General features: G+C 39.1%; 1 protein-coding gene across 1 annotated transcript; it reads left to right on the plus strand.

Annotated features, from left to right (window-relative positions):
* Positions 1-137: 137 nt before the first annotated feature.
* LOC107225657 (ATP-binding cassette sub-family G member 8) lies at positions 138-11862 on the plus strand. Its single transcript, XM_015666195.2, has 6 exons — positions 138-572; positions 8303-8426; positions 8749-9504; positions 9589-10094; positions 10204-10670; positions 10824-11862. The coding sequence occupies exons 2-6, from the start codon at positions 8314-8316 to the stop codon at positions 11394-11396; spliced, it is 2415 nt and encodes an 804-aa protein (XP_015521681.1). The 5' UTR covers positions 138-572; positions 8303-8313; the 3' UTR covers positions 11397-11862.
* The last annotated feature ends 852 nt before the right edge of the window (positions 11863-12714 follow it).

Raw genomic sequence — 12714 nt, forward strand, 5'->3', positions numbered from 1 at the left:
CTCGGTGAGGTGAACGTCTTCGCTCGCGAATGAGAACGGTGGGGACGTTTGATGTGGCATAAGAAAGAGGTGGGGACGGGACGAGGAGGACGGGGAAAAGGTAGATAGATACAGGAGTACCAGCAGCGAGTCCCTCGGCCTCGCTCGGCTCTCCTGACAGCGAGGCAAGAAATTCCTAGCTTCGTCCAGCCTCGCCAAAGCCGCGTCTCGACTGCGTGCTTTTCCTTTAAAACGAATAGAACGAGGAGTCAGCTCCTTTTTGAATGAAGAATGTGCTCCTTTATTTGAAGTGCCGGAACGTCGCGGTGCCTACACGTAGTCCGTGTTACATGGAGTCTCGAACGAGCCGCGAGACCGGTGTGTGCATTATTAATGGTACCGTAATAATCACTCGCGAAATATCACGGACAACGAAATGGCGCTTTCAAAAGAGCAGCTGAGATTCTTGGAGACTTCGACGCGCAGATAGAAAACTAAGGATCTCTTCCACCGCAGAATACTTACTTGACAATCCGGTTACCGTCGGTGGAGTATCCTGGAGATACTAGGTACATATACCTACCTGCAACGCGGTGAGTAGTTTCATTACGAATTCCCACTTTTACTATACGCATACTACTATATCCAGGGTGGCAACATACCTGGAAATCCTGGAATTGTCAGGGAATTTTTAATCTGGTAGTGGAAAATACTGAAAATATCAGTTTTCTATCATGGGAATTAGAAATCATTTTTTGAATCGAATATAGAGTTAATAAGCTGAACGATTTGGGTTTTAGTAACTTACTAGAACTGGGAAAATGTCAGGGAAAACTGGGTTTTAGGTCTTGGAAAACCTGGAAATGACATGACATTTTTTTCCCAAAAATTTTTGGTCACCCTGTATATCGTTGATACTGGATCCACACATTGCCTTTTATTTATTTTATGCTTTTACCACAATGTGTTATCCTCATTTCAATTACAGTCATTCTTTACATTCAGAACAAAGATAAGGATTGGTGAACTTTCCTAACTTAACAATGTATAGCGTAATTTTGTAGCGCGCGCATGACGCTTAAATTGTCGTGAATATACGTGTGCTTGTATTGTATAGTATAATTTGAATGGCTCGACTCATCGCGTTTAATGTATATATAAAACATAATTTGTAAAACATGTGCTTGTACACGTATAATTACCCCATTCGTAAAACAATTGCGGAAATCTTTTGCGACGGGACTTTTGCGAAAAGTGTACGTATTATACATGCTGTTACCGCATCTATTTAGTGTATAAACAAGGATATCTATTGTTTTGCACGTGCGTGGTGTACTTACCGTAAGAATGAACTTTGAGTAATATAGATATTACGATTAATAATTGTCTACTTGTGCAATTTTATTGAACGAAGTGAAAAATGTTTTATTCTAACTATATTAATAAGTATCGGAAATCAAAAGTTATCGAAAAACTCATGAATGAAAAAAGTCTTCCGGCTATATTCTTAAATGAATATTATATTGAATACCATCGCGTTGAATTACACCTAATTACACTTCCTTGGAAAAGTTGGAGAAACCCGATTAAATGCTGCTTTCAGTATTGGCTCCAATAATAACGATTGGTCAAATGCCTGTCCTTACGTGTATAAAGCTGTATTTTACATGCGTCTGTATATTACAAATGCGGATAGAGCTTCGTTGAGTCATTTCAAGATCCCGTTTCTCTATACTGTATACGTGTATACCTGCAGCCCATAAACATCGCGCGCATGCTGCAGTGAATCATTCACACAGATCGGAATTTCAAAGAGCCTTGCGTGCAAAAGCGGCAAATCCCAACATGCATTATTACTTGCACGCCGGGCGATGTACTGCACCTTGAATATCCGTTCATAAATTAATACACGTAATTATTTAGCACCTAGGTCGCAAATTACGTCAAATTCTAGATTGATGATTGATAGACTCCTCGGCATATCATTCATTTTTGTTATTCTGTTAGGCAGAAATATGATATGTGAACAGGTATAATCAGAAAAATGCTCAAATACGTGAGTAACAACGGAAAAATGTCGTTGTTATTTTTCGCGCAGTACCGAAGTTTATTGCACGTTGCGTTGAAGCAATAAATTTTTCTAGTTTACCTCCACGTGAATCGCATAATGTACCCTAAGGTATGTCGCCAACTGTATACCTACGTAATAATTATTGAAGGACAAACTTCAGTCGTATGTGTACACACACATGATGTCGTGTACGTTATAACTATCCTACCAACTTGTATGCCTACCTTCTCTATACGCCAAGTGTTATCGGATAGTCGAGGTCAGTTTTAACGATTCCGCTCAATTTTGTCGTTACAGACTAAAATATATCCCTCACTCATATTATAGTGTTCCACATTTATTATATATACGCCATGCGCTCGATATATAAATTACACTAATAAATGTTCGCTAAATAGCGGATCCGTCGATTAAAACGACAGGTATAACAGCTTTCTTTCTGTATATAAAATATCATGTAGTTCCAGGTATAACCTATGGCCATAACCGAATATGTGTTGATAGTTTAAGAGGCCAATATGTCCCGCCAAATCCGCATTTCTGTAATCGTGGAAGGTGATTTTTTAAATTCTATTTTTTATTTGTCGTTTTTTGCATTTTTTTCTAAAGCCGGATATATTTGTATATACCCAGGGCCACGGATAAGTAATGGATTTGATCGGTAATTTAACCGCTAATCAACTTATTACACAGGCATACTGTACTATATCCTGCAACTATTGGCAAAAACTTTCGTTAATTTCTCATCTGACTTGTACACACTCGTGTTTGCAGATAAAAGATCATTTATATGTTATATACAATGCACGTATAACATTATAAACCTGCACTTGAAGCACAGACTATTTTATATATGTATATTACATCGATATACGTGCAAATTGAAAGTTATCGTCAAGCATTCCACACGCATTGAAGATTACGTTGTAATTATGCAATAATAAGGTGTTTCAAAATAATTAGCTGTATCAACATTGATTCAGTGTAAATAAGTATCCGCGTGTAGGAACATTCGTTATACGTTGTTCGACACAGGTGAAAATAACGATGGGATGTGTGTGTAATAGTAACTGAGAGTACAATTTATCCATAATAATTAATCTATAAATAATAAATACCAAATCCCTGACGTACATATAAAAAAAATTTATACCCAGGGTAATTAAAGCCGGTTTTAGAAAAAATATACACGAAGCCCCGGCTCGGCAGTAACTGTAATAGGCACATACATCCGGATCCGTAAATAAAAACCTAATATAGCGCGTGGGACTGGGACCTATAATATTATAAATCTGCCGGTGCAGTGAGAACCGCATACGCATGGCAAAGTTTTTCTCTCTTAGACTACGAGAGAAATCCCTCTGCACGGTGAACAGTGTAACAATCTTTATCCCGGAGTAAGAAAGCAATGTGTCAAATAATAAAACTCGTACATATCTAAATGTAGGTACAGGTATATCGATATTTTTATGTACGGTCATATTCACATGCGGCACATCCCTCCACAACGGATGCAAGCATACCCGACATCTCTTTGGCAGGATTATAATACCTGGGTATTTGCACACCTTCGTTCCATGGTTTGCCGTATTACACGTGATGCGGAGATCTTCCGTACGTCTGCATAAATAAACAGTATGAACGTATGATACGTATGTATGTACCTATACATATGCAATTAGTCAAATATTACAACAATGGAAAGTGTCCCGTTAGTGACATACAGGTGTCTGTGTATGTATGTATGTATAGGTATGCATGTACACCTGGGGACAATGAATTTGAGACGGCTAATTCTTGACACTAGACAGTTATGTTGGCAACACAGAGAAACCTGCAACGCCACAGTCGGCCAAACGCGAACAAACTTGGTCTCAATAAACATAATATAACACATGGCCATCGAAACTAACCTTATTCAGTGGTGTCAATCTAGCAAGTTATCATCCCCGCGGTATTTTAAGGTTAGATTCGACGGTCATGGGTTATGTTACGTTTATTGAGATTGAGTTTGTTTCGAGCTCGGCCGACTATGGCGCTGTAGGTTTCTCTGTGTTGCCAACATAACTGTCTAGTGTAAAAAAATTAGCCGCTTAGATTCATTGTCCACGAGTGTACATGTGCAAAGGTATAATACTTATGGGGCATTCCAGGTCAATTCGACAAGGGTCTGACCCTCACCCTCTCCAATCCGAGTCTTAATGACCGGAGGTGTTTCGTTAGCCTAAAATAACATCATTGACCGTTTTCGAAAATATCATCACTTAAGGGGTCGGGGGGCATCAGGGGGGTTGGTCAAAAATCTGAGAAAAATTTGGAGATGTTATTTTAGGCTAACGAAACACCTCCGGTCATTAAGACTCGGATTGGAGAGGGTGAGGGTCAGACCCTTGTCGAATTGACCTGGAATGCCCCTTATGTACCGTGTAAGTAAGTACAACGGAACTGGCGGCGGATTCATTCAGCATAGATTCATCGTGAATTCAAGGCCTCGGTTAGGCGTGAGGAGCTGTTCCAGTGTCTGCATACCTGATGTCCATCTCTAGTTGGTGGCATGGGTGTGCCAGAACGTGTATTTCAACAGCGTTAGGCCTCGGTGTGTGGGTGGAAATTTAAAAGGTGTTTCCTCCCCCTCTGCGATGGCTCTTTGTAGGATACGCAATGGGTACGCCGCGGGATGCTTGCGGAATGTGTCACCTGAAAACACAAGATCCGGGCTAATAAGCGTAAAATAATATAATAACTGCACGCGTGTTGCGAGTACGATAATTAAACCGGTGGTGTAACCGTGGAACGCCTAATTATTACTATACGAGAACCGGTCTTCAACCTGCCCGTTTACTATAAGTTGTACTAAATTGCATCTACCTGAAAAAATGGGTGACACACATACGCGATGGTTAAAAATTGGTGAATTATCGACGAGGCGAAGCTCTGCTCTTTCAGAAGAGACCAAATTTTGTCGCTTATAACGCTACGATGTATAATTCACCATGCAAATGTGTTTCACGTTTTTAAATTCCCGTTTCAGAGAAAAAACGAAGTTATTGTAGTCATCTCGAAAATGAACAGTCCAGTTTTCCATACATCACCACGTTTTGAAGTTTAGAGAATCACCTTCGATCATTTTCAGATGAACGTCTGTGAGCGCGTGTGATAATTTTTTTGTCCGACGATATTTCGAGAACGAATTACCGGATTTCATTGATTTTGGTCTCAATCGACGCGGCTTTCCAAATTTAGAATTGACCAGATTTTGGCTTTGATCGTTCTGGTACTTTTTCAATTATTCAAATAACAAAATTCCAAAAATCAAATAAAAATTATGATATCTTTAGAATGGATGAATGGATTTAAATGAAAATTGGTGCCGTGAGGTTTTTTGGATCGGTAATCACGAACCTAAGGTTAGATTTGCGAAATTTAAATTTGCCGTATTCAATGAACTGAAAAAGAATTAAAAACATTTGAATTTTGATGAAAATTTCTATTCGTCAGTTTGTTGGGTGGCTGATCACGAATCTGAAGTCAGATTGCGAAATCCAAAACGGCGATGCAATATGGTGGAAAAAAATCCAAAATATTCCGATTTTGTAGAAATTGGTAGGCGGAGGTTTTTTGTGTCACTCGTAACGAACCCAAGGTCAGACTTCCAAAATTTGTAATGATGGGTCCATTATAGTGACGCTAAATAAAAAAAGTTGTCATATTTCCATATAACTGGATATCCGAGGGCTTCCAAAGCGGTGATCACGACCCTGAATTTCTAGTTCGAAATTCAAATTGGATATTATTCTTTTTTTCTCTATAAACTTGGAACCTGCAGTGTGAGAACGGGAAGTTCGAGGGCTCGTTCATGGCCACTCAAAAGCCGCTCGTTTATATTATATTCATCTTTGTCGCGGGTGAAGCAGATTAGCGGTACATACTACGGATTCTCTTCACATATGCGGGTATGTAAACGCACTATAACGCAGGTATGCAGGTAGCAAAACAAAAACAGATGCAACGACAGGTAATGAGCTGGAAATCTTAGCAAAACACACAACATATGCGGGCAAGCAATTGCTAGGGGGTTTGTAATACAGCTGCGGATGCGTTGAAGCTATACGTACTGTAGGTAACGACGTGGAAGAGGATTTGTACGAGATACTCTGTACAAACATTGCTACAGATATCCACCGGATAGATATTTTTTTTATTTCTTTAACGTCTATTTGTCTGTTATTGCATCCGTTCGAAACGCGAGAGGTATATAAATATTTCTCATGTTCAATTTGCTGTTTCGATTATCACATAACTGCGAAGACATTTTTATCTTCCTTATTCGTTTATTCTTCAAGTTCCATTATGATTATTTGCGATTGTGTTTAGATTACCTATGAGTAGTTGGCAGTGAACTGATTGAGCAAAAACACCCGGTTACAAAAGTTGGGCAAAAGTATAAAATCCTGCATAAGAAATCGCCGAGTAACGACCGTGAGCTGCATAATATTTCGAAATTATTTCGAAACTGGTGTGTTGAGGGGAAAACGGGGGCACAGTGACCATGCATAAGAAAGATTGAATTCTTACAGTTCTACTTCGAACGGCGAAAATCGTCGCGTCGATCATTTCAGAAATTTCTTTTATCTACAAATAAACCGACGAATTTCCGAATGTATATATGTACAATATATGTGGAAACGCATTTCAACCGCATTTTAACTGCACAAATCGCGAAAATTAATTATAATGTATATCGGCTGTTGACTCTCGGCCAGATATCTTCTACAATAGAAATTTAATTCGTCTCCTTGCTTTCAAGTACATTAAGAATTCCAGTCTCGGAACGTTTTGTTAGTTAATTTGTCACTTCGACGGCGGGAATTCCGCATCGAGTGTTACCCACATTTGAACGTCCTTCAAGATGACGTCTTCCCTTAAATTAGCCAACGATGAGCCATCTGCGGTCAGATCATTACTGCGAAGAACGAATCGGTATACGTGTAGATACATAAAGTCGAGTTCCGTTCTTTCACTTTTACGAGAGGAATCATGAATACCGTTATATATTGTCATCTGATGTCTGTGCTGAGAAGCCAAATACTGCGATCGGCGCTGCAGCCATGTTTTTCTCGCAGAATCTGTGTAAACTTACGAGCATCTATTCATTATATACCGCAAATACAAAAATAATAAAAGATTTTATTTTTTCTGAATTTATTGCGATTATTTTTGATTATTCAATTTTTACAGTTTCAAGTCACAATAATTCTCAAAATATGCAAAATTGAATAAAATATCTGGATACCTTTTTTGTACTAAATATTGTTGCCTCCGCAAAAAGATCTCTTGATACTTTTCATTTTCTTCTGTATTGTCACGCGAAATCGCCGATAACTTAAAGTAAGCATTTTTCTACGTGTTATTCCAATGAAAAAACAGAAACTCGAAAGCGAGACCTCTTCATCTTATCCGATCGAGCTCGAATTTTTAAGGACTTTGTTTTTCATCATAAACGATAGTTTTTTAGAATAATTTTCAAGGAGTCGGTTTTTCAAAATAAGAATATGTTTTCTTTTTCATAGTTTACTAAATTTCAGACATTCCTAAAGGTGCGAAGCAACGTTATTAACATCATACTCATTATCTTTCTACCTGTTTCCCTGCTGAGTTCTACGTATATAGCTCTTCCTTCTCCATCTCTTTCGCCTGCCAAATCGCAATATGTTTCATCCGTACATATTTTACGCTGTTCGCCGAGTCAGTTAGATTTCAAATCTACGTTCTTCTACGGCAGTAATTATATTTCAAAGTCCCGTTTTTTACTTCGACGTTTTCTACCTTCGGCGCGGAAAGATCAGTTAATGTATGTATGTAGGCACATACACTCGACGGTATCCTACATTATTTTAGGACAGTGTGCAGATCTCAGTGTGTATACCTCGGGGTACGGGTAAAAATTCCGAGTTGTCAAAATTCAGATCAACCGTTACGTCGTACGTCAACATTCCTACTGGTCGATACTCAGAGTAATCAAAATTTCTAATAGTTAATCTTCGTCCTTTCCGGATCTTCGACACTTCTGAATATGATATTCCCTAATTGCTTCCTATTTTTAAATTTCAATTCGAACTAATGACACAATATTCGATGTCGCGGTCAATCTGAATTTTGACCTCTGCACCCTATTAGACCTGTTTATATCGATATATTACTGATTATATCATCAGGTTTCACTGATATATAAATTGTCATTTCTGTTTCTAGGTAACATTAAAATGGGCTCTGAGGCTTGGGAATTGGAAAGGAGATATTCCGTTCCTGGAGCATTGGACACCCGGGGTCTGGAACCACCAGCAAGCGAAGATCTTCATGCTTGGTCCATTTACCGGTAAATTTAAATTTCGCCTAAAACTATTGAAACGTTCTCATTAATGTTAAAACTTCAGATTTTGTCAAAGTCAAAAGTGATAAGGTGGGTCAGAGAAATTTTGAAAACCGTCATTGAACCTCCGGAACTTGACATATTTCTAAATAGCGGTGTATCAATTCCATAAAACGATTTCTCTAATAAATTCTACTCGTGTTATGATTCACAGACATGTTTATACGATTTAACCGAAATACTAAGTAGTATTTCATGCATTATCCTCGATTATGGTAATATTACTCATTTGCTAATTCTACCGACCTGGAATCAATTCATTTTACAGTCAAAACCTCAATTCTGACTTCACTGACTCTGCGTTGGGTTCAGCCGAGAAATCACCGTTACCATACGGGAATTTTCAACTGAGAGATTCGACGGTCCAAAGCATACTGAGGCATCCACGATATGGGCCCAAGAGTCCGTTGGCCAACAACTCATTCACGTATTTGAAATTCGGATTGCCAAGGGTACTGCCACCCTCCAGAATCCGCGACGGCTCCAGTGGCTATGATTCCAGCGAAGAGGGTCGCAGAGTGCCTCTCCATGGAAGTGGGGCCCATGCGAGTGCGATGCGATCAGCCAGGAGCGATCCAGATTTTAGACAAGTTCACGCGGTGCCCAGAGATCAGGCTAGCTCTCAACTCAATGTCAGAGAGAGTGCGAGGCTCAGAAGTGCCAGCGAGGCTAATCTATTGAACACTTATAGACCAAGCCGAAGGCACAGCATGGCGCCAACCGAGCCTGGATACAGCCACCACGGTGCTATAGCCTTTGAAAATTTACCAATGCAAATGAGACCTAGTGCGATACCCATGCAGCATCCACACTTACAATTTCGAGGTGTCGAGGCTTCTGGATCCAATGGATTACCTTTGTTGAGGGGCATATCTTTGGAGGTGGGGGCTAACGAAGTGATGGCTGTGATGGCCACAACAGAAAGGGAGGGAACCCTCATTATGGAAACTATTTCTGGTCGTAGGAGAATTAAACGTGGAGATATTTTGATGAATGGAAGGTCCATGTCTGCTTCTTTGCTGAGGTATTATTTTTGCTTACGATAAAAATCATTTCTCAGCGATAAGTGTACCACATAGGTAGGAACTTTGTTTTCTTCATCTTAAAGGTCTCGTGTCGCTTATCTATCTGCGGAGAGTACCCTCAGTCCGGGTCTTACGGCGGAGCAAACACTCAGCTTTTATTTGAGACTCAGAGGAGGATCGGGATCATCGTCTATGGAATCAGATGCAATACTCCAAGAGCTTGGCTTGGAAGCAACAAAACACTGTCTTGTGAATACTTTGACGACATCAGAGGTCCGAAGGCTTGCCTTGGCGTGTCGATTGCTTCAAAATTCCCATATTCTTGCCTTGGACAGACCAACGCATGGTCTGGATATTTTCGATGCATTTTTTCTGGTCGAATACTTGAGGCAGTGGGCTAGCCGAGGACAAAGACTCGTCATTTTAACCCTACATCCACCGACGTACGAAATATTAACTATGGTATCAAGGGTTGCACTTACTTCTGGGGGTAGGATCATGTACACCGGCCCTAGAAGAGACATGCTGCCCTATTTTGCCCTCGCCGAATTTCCTTGCCCTCCGTTCAAGAATCCTTCAGACTATTATCGTAAGTAACATCGAAGACCGAGATGCATCGTCGAAGTATAAAACTTCATTTACCTACTCACGCTGTAGTTACGGATCATAAAGCTAAATCGAAACATTTTTTCATAAAGTTGACTTGGTCACATTGGACGACTTGTCAGCGGAAGCAATGCTGGAATCATCGCAAAGAATAGATCACCTGGCAGAACTGGCAAGAGTGAGATTACCAGGCATAAGCGATCCCGGACCTCCTGGACCGTTGCCTCCTTCAATATCAAGTGCAAATTTACTTGTACAAATCTACGTTCTGTTACTGAAGACCTTGATATACAGCCAACCTGGAGCGTTGGCTCGAATCTTGCAAAAAATTCTGTTTGCTGCTTCCCTTAGTATAATCCAGGGTGCAGTGTTTTGGGATGTATCTGGTGATACTAATTTATATTTACGAGACAGAATTGGACTGCATTACGCTAGTTTTGGAATACTGTGTTGGCCACTCAATCTCATAGCTATCATTGATGTTTCTAAGGCCAGACTAAGCGTAGAAAGAGACATCAGAGATGGACTGTACGCAAGATTTGTCTACATTTTTGTAGAGGTAAGGACTTTTCGTTTATATACCCGTGTACAAATATCTATTCTTCATTTTGTTTTTTCAACTGGAAGCTGAGTATGTCCGGTTTTCATTTGACTGCTCACTTTACTAAACGGGATTAGCAGGTGTTTTCACAAGGGATTCTTTTTGTTGCAGCTGCTGTGCAGTATACCAACATGGTGTGTCATTTTTCTGATATATTTAGCACCGGCATTTGCAATGTCAGGCTTACATTTAACTCCGGAAGAAAACTTATCAACACTGTGGAATTACCTGGCGATTGGCTTGCTGTATTTGATGTTCCAGCATTTAATTTGTGTCTTATTCGCTCATATTTGTAAATGGCCTGGCTTGGCAGCCTTTTGTTCGGGATTAGTTATTGGTGAATTGACTTTAGCTGGAGGTGTAACTTTACATTTAGAAAATTTCCCGTGGTGGTATAGACAGTGGAGTCCCATGGAATGGGTTCTGTCGATACTACTTCCCGAAGTTCACGGACCTTGCAAAGCGAAGCAAGTTCTACGTCAAGATATCATCTTCCAAGCGACTTGTGAAACGCCCGATGGCCTTGTAACTTTGCAAGAGGTTGGTCTGGATAAAATTAAGCCACATTCTATTTTGTGGCTGGGCACAGCCACAGCAGTGTTGGTTATTCTAATTGTAATAGGATTTTTATTCTTCAAATATGCAACGCCGAAGCGGCCGAGAAGCGCGCCAAATAAACCGTAAGTTTTTTTTACTTACACCTTTCGGGTAATGATTCTCACATGAGTTTTCACAAACAGCATCAAGTTTTACACCTTACCAAATTAGTTCGATTTACTGATCAAGATTCATAAATCCTGCATTTCCGTCGATACTCAGCGTATCGAGTGTTATGGAAATCATGTATTGCTCTATTTACTGTCGAATGACTTATGCTGTGATTGACAAACTCATGTAGTATAGAATATATAGTTTTTACTTTTACATACATTTTATTTCAAACTTGTCTTGGAGATGTCTATGCTTCTGTGACTCTTTAAAGCCAAGAGCTTTAGAAACTTGCAGAATAGACATCTAATAGATTCGAAATTATATTAAATGTGTTATTAATTATTGTAAACTTCAATGAAGTTTACTGAATCGAGCAAACCAGTTATAAAACAAAGAATGGATGATATACTTTCTCTGAAATAAAAACACTTCCAATAAATATCAGTTTGAATAATAATTACTTCATTTGATATATCAGAACCTACTTGTCCATCACTGATCTTCGACTAACAAAAATTTGTCCATCACCTAAGTGATATTACAACGTATTAGAATAGACTAGAAATGGACATATTTTGCAAAAAAAAAAACTACCAGCAAACTGTAAGTTGTTACCTGCTTTATAAATTCCAACTGTTGGCCTTGACTTATAACTCGCGTGAAACACATATCAATTTACTTTGATATCAGTAGAATGAAAAAAGGAGAAATTCTTCATATCTAATCATGTTTCAAGGCTTAGCTCACCATTTTTGAGATGCGTTACTGATGAATGAATGGCTTTTAACTTTTGATAAATCGTAATTCTTATCAGCTGATGAATAAGTTCCATGATGTATGTCGCATGTATTGCTATTACTTCACAGTTAACTGTGTCTTGTATGAAATAATCAAACCGTCTTCTAATTATGTGATTAACGTTACCAGATATGTTCAGGTCGAGGGGACGATTGATATTTTTAATCACATATGAGGAGGGCATTGTACACTTACGTTTATTCGATTATCACAGTAGCTATAAATACATGAATAGTTGCGTGAACAGCTAAAAGAACATATTTCATGCAGTACAAATATTTTCCTAAGAAGCATCTATACTCTTCTTAATGGTGCAAATTACTTCAAATCTTCTAGCCCTTTGAACTCTTGTTCTGTACAGCAATTAAGACAAATTAACCTTTTATTGAACTCAATATATGTAATACTCTTCAGCGGATGTTGTTGGACTTGCTTCTCCTGATCTTTGCAGATAAAATGTTGTCAATTTTATGTAGATTTTTAATAGTTAGTT

This window comes from Neodiprion lecontei, chromosome 4 (assembly GCF_021901455.1).
Source record: "Neodiprion lecontei isolate iyNeoLeco1 chromosome 4, iyNeoLeco1.1, whole genome shotgun sequence".
NCBI classification, from domain to species: Eukaryota; Metazoa; Arthropoda; class Insecta; order Hymenoptera; family Diprionidae; genus Neodiprion; species Neodiprion lecontei.

Bases quoted from the DNA above. Each gene is read 5' to 3' on its own strand.
- LOC107225657 (XM_015666195.2), top strand. From the start codon at position 8,314: ATGGGCTCTGAGGCTTGGGAATTGGAAAGGAGATATTCCGTTCCTGGA. The intron at 8,427-8,748 runs GTAAATTTAAAT...TTCATTTTACAG, and splicing joins CATGCTTGGTCCATTTACCG to TCAAAACCTCAATTCTGACT. The intron at 9,505-9,588 runs GTATTATTTTTG...TTCATCTTAAAG, and splicing joins ATGTCTGCTTCTTTGCTGAG to GTCTCGTGTCGCTTATCTAT.